The sequence below is a fragment of the Loxodonta africana genome, chromosome 22, assembly GCF_030014295.1.
Source record: "Loxodonta africana isolate mLoxAfr1 chromosome 22, mLoxAfr1.hap2, whole genome shotgun sequence".
Lineage (NCBI taxonomy): Eukaryota > Metazoa > Chordata > Mammalia > Proboscidea > Elephantidae > Loxodonta > Loxodonta africana.
Genome location: NC_087363.1, coordinates 35,844,913 through 35,853,002, shown reverse-complemented (window position 1 = coordinate 35,853,002; position 8,090 = coordinate 35,844,913). Strand labels below are relative to the sequence as shown.

At 50.2% G+C, this 8,090-nt stretch overlaps 1 protein-coding gene across 1 annotated transcript; it reads left to right on the top strand.

The window, feature by feature from the left end:
- The first annotated feature begins 3,239 nt into the window (after positions 1–3,239).
- GP9 (glycoprotein IX platelet) lies at positions 3,240–5,667 on the top strand. The gene is made up of 3 exons (XM_023548096.2): positions 3,240–3,319; positions 4,181–4,330; positions 4,426–5,667. The coding sequence occupies exons 2-3, from the start codon at positions 4,266–4,268 to the stop codon at positions 4,964–4,966; spliced, it is 606 nt and encodes a 201-aa protein (XP_023403864.1). The 5' UTR covers positions 3,240–3,319; positions 4,181–4,265; the 3' UTR covers positions 4,967–5,667.
- The last annotated feature ends 2,423 nt before the right edge of the window (positions 5,668–8,090 follow it).

Genomic DNA, 8,090 nt, shown 5'->3' with positions numbered 1-8,090 from the left:
TTCTATTCTGTCCTATAGGGTCGCTGTGAGTCAAAATCGACTCAACGGCAATGGGTTTTACATATATATATATATATATACACACATACACACATATATATGTATATATATATATATATACGCACACACAGTGAAACCTGTGAGAGCAGGAACTCAATGATATTGCCTTGTTTTTCCAGGTCTCACAAGTTTTCCGCCTTTGACAGGGTACAGTCTTCCCACTTTTCTATTGCTCATTTTAGTGGAAAATATTTGCATTTTCCTTCTCTGACTGGTTTCCACCTTACACAGGTTCCAGCTTTCTCAGGTTTTACTGTATTTCAAAAGTGATTGGTTTGAGACACACCCTACACTGATATGGCCACATTAACATAACAAGAAAAAATTATTTTCCCAAATGAAATTATATCCACAGGTATAGGATTCCAACACATATTTTGGGGGGACAAAATTCCATCCATAACTATACAAGTATTTGTTGTTATGTGCTGTCGAGTTGACTCCAACTCATAGTGACCCTGTAAAAGAGTAGAACTGCCCCAATAGATTTCCTAGGCTGTAATCTTTACAGGAGCAAATTGCCAGGTCTTTTCTCCTGTGGTGTGGCTGGTAGGTTCAAACCACTAACCTTTCAATTAGGAGCCGAGTGCTTAACCATTGCACTACCAGGGCTCCTTATAGTTATAAAACCAAACCAAACCTGTTACCTTTGAGTGGATTCTGACTCATAGCAACCTGATAGGACAGAGTAGAACTGCTCCATAGGGTTTCTAAGGAGTGGCTGGTAGCTTCAAACTGCTGACTTTTTGGTTAGCAGTCAAGCTCTTAACCACTGTGCCACTAAGATGACATATGTATATATGAATAGGTACCTTGTATTTTTACACAAATAATGCCTGCCTCCTGTGTTTGTTTGCCAACAGCAACATGTAAAAAAAATTGGCATAGCTGAGCTTATGAAAACATCTCTTGAGGGGAGGGTGTGGTTGTCAAAGAAGCATAGAAGGTATGCGTTATTTTCGTGAAAATACAGTATATAGATAGATAACGCTGGTTCCATTTCTTTGGAGAACACTGACTAAGACAAACACTTAAGTTCTTTTGTGGATGTAAAGAACATTCCTGCGGGTCTAATATGTGAGCGGGTGTGTTTAAAGCACGCTCAGCCCCTTTGCCCTTGACTGTTCATTTTGGCCACTGTGACTTTTGATGTTGTGACCTTGCCTTAACAAAAACCAGTTGGATGATGGAAAAATTTGGGAATGAATAAGGACAATGGTTGAATACCATGATGAACACAATTAATGTCACTAAACCGTGCATGTGAACATCGCTGAAATAGCAAATTCTTCGTTACTTATATGCCACTATTAAAAACAAACAAACAACAGTTACAGAGTTCCTCTGTCCTGGCTAAGTAAAATCCGGGCCCTGCTCAATGTGGCCTTGGCAGGTAACACAGCTGCTCTGGGCCTCAATTTTCCTTACTGGCCCTAATGGCTTCTGAGCACCTCCAGTCTGGGGGCCTGGGACCCCCTCCTTGGGTTTGACCTCATTGACCAACACTGGCTGTGTCCATGAGGTATGGCCCAGGGGGTTCCTCCTCTCCTGGGAGGCCCATCCCTACTCATAGACAGCCCAGCCTCAGCGGCTCCCACTCAAGCTCCTTTCCTGGGCCCCTCTGGCCAGAGAAGGGCTCTGTTCACTGATGTTGTTAGAACCTCTTCCATATTTTCCTAAAGTATTCCTGAATCCCAGGGGTTCCCAGACTTCAGTCCCCTCCCTGCGCTCTCCGCAGGCACTAACCTTGCCATCTCTACCAACCCTTTTTTACGTCTAGTGAAAATTTCATATCAGTGAAGTTTTTTTAGCTTAATAGAAAAGGTATGCATTGATATTTAAATTCAGTAATATAATGTTTATATTATAATATTTAACTATTATGCTTAATTTTGATTAATATTTTACAATATTAAAAATATGATTAAAATAAAAATACATTTGTTTTTAAAAGGCAACTTTCTATCATTAACGTCAGTGTAAAACTAGTCATTGACCTAAGTAGAAACACTGTGCTTGGAAAGTCTGATGTCGTGGACTGAATTGTGTCCCACAAAAATGTCTGTCAACTTGCCTGGGCCATGATTCCCAGTATTGTATGACTGTCCACCATTTTGTTGTCTGATGTGATTTCCCTATGTGTTGTAAATTCTATCGCTATGATGTAATACGATGGGTTACTGGCAGTTATGTTGATGAGATCTACAAGATTAGTTAGTGTTTTAAGCCAATCTCTTTTGAGACATAAAAGAGAGAAGCAATCAGAGAGACAGGAGGATCTCATATCACCAAGAAAGCAGTGCTGGGAGCAGAGCACGTCCTTTGAACCACGAAAATAGAGACAGGAGAGCATGTCCTTTGGACTGGGGGTCGCAGCGCTGAGAAACAACTAGAGCAGGGGAAGATTGATGACAAGGACCTTCTGCCAGAGTCCACAGAGACAGAATGCCTTTCTCTGGAGCTGGTACCTTGAATTTGGACTTCTAGCCTACTAGACTGTGAGAGAATAAATTTCTCTTTATTAAAGCCATCCACTTGTGGTGTTTCTGTTATAGCAGCACTAGATAACGAAGACTGAGAGAAATGCCTGAGCTGGAGACTCTGAGCCCCAGGCCTACAGAAGAGAGATAAGAAAATATTGGGTATTCAGACATCATGGCACCAAAAAGAGACTTTCTCCTTGCCCTATTCAGGACAGAAGAGAACTGAAAACTCATTCACTCTGCCCCCATGGGATTCTTGGCCTACTCTTGTACCACTACATTAGTCCAGGGGAGATTCCCAACCCACACCCCTGTGAGGCAAAGAGGAAGGAGATTATTGCTCCCATTTTGCAGATGAGCAAAACTGAGAACAGCAAGTCAAGCCACTCATCTCAGGGTCCCTTCCTCCCAGCGAAACTGAGAACAGCAAGTCAAGCCACTCATCTCAGGGTCCCTTCCTCCCAGAAGCCTCCCCTGCCTCCTGGGGCCAAGCAGAGGGCTCTAGGGTTCTCCCACGAACCCTCTATGAACCCCATCATGGGATGATGGTGCTGTGGCATCCACTGTGGGACCCCCCCGCCCCATAATACAGGGTTGGCCTGTGGTTCTGTGCTCCTGGCCACAGCCCCCGGGTGTCTCCTGCCTCTGGAGATAGGCCCGCCAGGGTTGCCCTGGGGATAAGCCAGGCTATTTTCATCACTTCCTTCCTCCCACCATCGCCTAGAGCTGCCACCATGGATTCATCAGACCGCAGACGGGTGCCCTGGCCTTTACAGGTAAGCAGCTCTCCTCCTTACTTAGCACCACCTGCTATCTTCCCTGATCCTCCTCCCAGGTGGGTGGTGGGACAAAGCCTGGCAGAGAGAAAGGAGGCCTTCCAGGCCCTGTCCCTCATTCGATCCCCTTCAAAGACAGGGCTGGGTCGAGTGGGGGTGTTCACACTGAGGTGCTATTGTCTTGACTCAGTCAAGGTTTGTTCATTCAAGAAATATTCCTTGGGAAACTTACTCCAGGCCAGGCACCAGCCTTATCCTAGGAAGGGGACAGCCCCACACTGAGCCCTTAAAGGAAGGCAGAAAGCCAGAGAGAGCCTGGAGAGAAGGACTCGAATTGGGGCTCGTGAGCCCTGAATTAGGGTTGGTTGCTGACACAGCTGGCTAGGTGGCCCTGGAGAAGTCACCTTCCCTCTCTGGGCCTTCCCTCTCTGGCCCCATCTGAGTGTTAGCCAGATGAGTGGCATTGCAAGCAGTACCCTCTGGGTCCCCCGTTTCTACCTCAGTATGCTTGCCGTGCAGTTTTCTACAACGGCATCAGAAAGTGTGCACTTAGCTGGCCAAGAATGTGTGGCACCAACTGGGCTTGATGTAAGCTTAGCTGCCAAACCTAGGAAATCTAAGCTGACCCCAGGCTTAGGCTCGGACCCCGGGAGCTGCCCTCTCCAAAGCTTTCCTGTTCTGTGTTCCGGGCTGAGACTTATTCAGCAATCATCCTCCTAAGCAGGGGCTGGTACCTCTGCTAGGGAACCAGGATGTTCCTGGCCCTTCCCGAGAACTTGCTCCTCTCCCCCACATCTATTCTCCCCGTTGGGCCTCCACCCTCTGCACTTCCTCCTCCCCATCACCGTCATCATCATCCAGCTCCTCCTGACTCACCCTCAAACCGACCTCCAGTCAGAGCTGGCCCTGGGTGCCCAGTGTGAGGTCAGCCAGGCCTGGGCTGGGCATGCCCTTCGCTTCCTTCATTCCAAGCCATTGTACAGAGGTGAAAGCTGAGGCCCGAGGAGAGAGGTGAGTGGCCCCTGGCCCCTGGGCTTGGAGCTTGTGCCCCTCAGGGTGGACACAGGCTGCTGGGCCCTCCCTCACACTGCTCTGCCCTCACCCAGCTTCCCGATGCCTGCCTGGGGGGCCCTGTTCCTGCTCTGGGCTGTGGTGGAGGCCAACAAGGACTGCCCCGAACGGTGCATCTGCCATCCCCTGGAGACCATGGGGCTGGGGGTAGACTGCTCAGGCCAGGGGCTCACAGCACTGCCCGCCCTGCCTGTCCACACCCGCCACCTCCTGCTGACCAACAACAGCCTGCGCGAGGTGCCCCCAGGTGCGTTCGACCACCTGCCCCAGCTGCAGACCCTCAACGTGGAACAGAACCCCTGGCACTGCGACTGCAGCCTCACCTACCTGCGCCTCTGGCTGGAGGACCACGCACCTGAGGAACTGCACCTCATTCGCTGTGCCAGCCCCAGCCTAGCCACCGGCCGCCCACTGAGCCAGCTGACTGGCTATGAGCTGGGCAACTGCGGCTGGCAGCTGCAGACCTCCTGGGCCTCCCTTGGCATCTGGTGGGACATCGCACTGGCTGCCGTAGCCATTCTGGGCCTGGTGCTCCTGGTTGGCCTGCTGTGCCTTACCACTGGGCCCTGGCACTGAGCCCTGCCCCCTCACCCCTAGGCTACAGCCCACTCCCCAGGCCCCTAGCCCTGGTCAGCCCAGCCACCAGTAGCCCAAAATAAAACAGATGCTCTGCTGTCTTATCTAAGCTCAGAGACCTTTTTTCTTCCTCTCGACACCCGAGTCTGGTGCCTTCTGAAATCAAAAACCCGTTGCCTTCGATTTGACTCCACTCATGGCGACTCCGTGTGTGTCAGAGTAGAACTGCTCCACAGGGTTTTCAATGGCTGTGCCCTTTCAGATATAAATTGCCAGGCCTTTGGTTCCAGGCACCTCTGCGTGGACTCAAACTGCCCACCTTTCAGTTAGTAGCTGAATGCATTAACCACTTCTACCACCCCAGGACGACTCCTTCTGGAAACCTGGATTCATTTTGTCGTAAGCAGATGTCAGCTGGGGCATCTCTGTCCCTCAGGCTCTTGGTAAAATGAGCTGTCCCGCTCCACCCTGCCAATTCCACAATCCCTGGGTGTTCCAAGCTAGACCCTAGACCTGCCAGGTCCTGGGGACCTGGGTTCTCAGCCCTCCTGTCTCCTGGCACCTGCTTCTCCCTGGGCTGTCCCCAGCCAGTTTCTTATAAATATTTGGCCCTCTCCAAGTTCCCAAAAAACTTGTCCTCACAATGCGGCAGGGAGTGGAGTAGACTACGCTGAAGACCGCAGCGGAGAGGAGAGGACAGATTTATACCACTGCAACAGAAACGCCTGGAGAGGGCACGTTCTTTCCCTAAAATGGCCTTTGACCTTCCATCCTTCTGTAGTCTCATCCTTTCTCACCTTCTCTTTCACTTGTTTCTCTTCTTTAACTTCTCTCTCCCTTTCCTCCTCTACCCCGGGGGCTGTGACTCCCCTAAGGGCAGGCAAGAAGGGAGGAAACTTCAAGATCAGGATGCAGATTTCCTGAGGTGAAAAAGCCGCAGGGAATGTTGGGAATTCAATCCACCATTCTCCCTCCCACGGCCTCTGTTCCAGGCCCACCACATCTACAAGCAAGGCTGCCACCACAGAGCCATGTACACAACCCCACCCACCTACTGCCATCAACCCCAGCGCAGCCATGCCAAATGCACCACCGCCATCCCCAATCACAACAAAGATGCCATCCCCTACCAGGCCACTGCTGTCCCCCACAGTCAGTGCCATCACTGTCAACACCCACTCCAGGTTCCCACAGCCAGTAAGACAATCCACACCACCTCCACTGCCATCCGCATCACTCCCTCACAACCATTACAGCAGCCTGAACTTAACACACCACCACTGGCTCCGTTCCCTCCCTCACCCCACCACCTCACCCCACCACCTCACCCCACCACAGTCATTAGCACTAGCATCAAGCAACCGTGAATGCTGTCCTCATCATAACCAAAGTACCAACTCTGTTGTCACCATCAACCTATCCCAATAAAAACCAAACCAAACCCATTGCTGTCAAGTCGATTCCAACTCACAAGGACCCCATAGATCAGGTAGAACTGCCCCATAGAATTTCCAAGAAGCGCCTGGTAGATTCGAACTGCCGACCTTTTTGTTAGCAGCTGTAGCACTTAACCACTAAGCCACCAGGGTTTCCCCTATCCCAATAGCCACCACGATATCATCCTCATGATCATCTCCCTCAAGGGTATTTTAAGTATCCACCTGCATGTGGAAAATGTGTCCAGGTAATTTTTACCAGCTGGTGTAACAAATAATTGGCCAATTCAGCGGCTTATCGAAATCAAGGTTTACTCTTCACTCTCATTGCCATCTGACCAGTTAGTTGCTCTCTAGAAGACTGTCTTCATTTCTTAGTGGTGCTGTAACCAAAAATACCACAAATAGTTGGTCTCTAGGTCTGGGCCAAAGCAGGGAGAAAAGAGGGCAAGAAGGGGGCTGTTCTTACGGAAGGTGCTGCTGGGGCTCATGTGGGGATGCAGGGCTGGTCAGGGGAAACGACTTTAACCTGTGTATATTCACACCCTTGCACACCTCAGCTGGGCCCATCCATGGCAGGGGAGTGGTAGGATGGAGGAGACAAGTGAAGGTGACTGGACCACTGTTCGCAGGAGACTGACCAGCCAGAGATGTAGAAGTTCATCTAGAGCAATGCCTTTTCAGTTGGACCCCTGGAGCCCTATTCTCCTTGCCTCCCCCTGCCATATTAATAGAACACCATCTTCCTGCCCCCACCAGTTTTAGCCATTCATGTGGTACCTAATGTGGCCAAGTGATGGAGTTCAGGCCACTAGCATGGGACAGGGAGTGATTGGGCAGCTCCCACGCCATCTCTTTAGCTGCAAAGCCACTTCCCCTTTCCTTAAGGACAACTAAAACAGCTGCCCTGGGCCCAGAGATGGAAGCCCTGTCAAAGACGGCACATACCTCCCTCAGCCAGGATCCCTGGAGTAACTCATGAGTCCAACTTTCTAGAAATTGTCCTCTCCTGACTTCTGAGATGTCATACTCTCCAGTTTTCCTCCTGCCTCTTGGGCCACTCCTCCTCAGTCTCCCTGTGGGCTCCCTCTCCCCTTACTTCTTATGCTGTCAGGGCCCCATCCTTCTTTTCCTTTCTCTTCTATTATCTCACAGTTCTGGAGGCTGGAAGTCTGCAATCAAAGCATGAGCAGGGCCCTGCTCTCTCTGAAGGCTCTAGAGCAGAATCTACCTTGTCCCTTTCTCTTAGCTTCTGGTGTTTCCAGCGATTCTCATTATCCCTTGGTTTGTAGACGCATTGCTCCAACCTCTCCTCTGTTGTCACATGGTGTGTCCATGAGATGGCCCACTGCCCACCTGTGCCCCACACCTTGTACCTGTGCCCCTCGCCTTTCTAGAGAATCAAAGATAGGCCTTGACCCCTGGGAGCACACTGAGCAGCAGGTGGTCCTGCCTGTAGTACTGGCAGCCCTGTCCAGGATGCTGATCGCCACACTGAGATTCCTAATTCAGCCCCACAGGCATGACAGGAGGACCACATAGTTTCTAGCCCTTTAAAAATGCCACTGTCATGAAATTGAACACTCAGAAATGTTCAAGATTAAAAGAGAGCAAAGGAACATGACAACAACATTCAATGTGTTGGGTCGTTACAATACATTGCTAGGAAATACACTCAGCCATTACTA

Excerpts from the sequence above, each read along its gene's own strand:
- GP9 (XM_023548096.2), top strand. The coding sequence starts at position 4,266 with ATGCCCTTCGCTTCCTTCATTCCAAGCCATTGTACAGAGGTGAAAGCT. Across the intron at positions 4,331-4,425 it reads GCTGAGGCCCGAGGAGAGAG|CTTCCCGATGCCTGCCTGGG; the intron begins GTGAGTGGCCCC and ends GCCCTCACCCAG.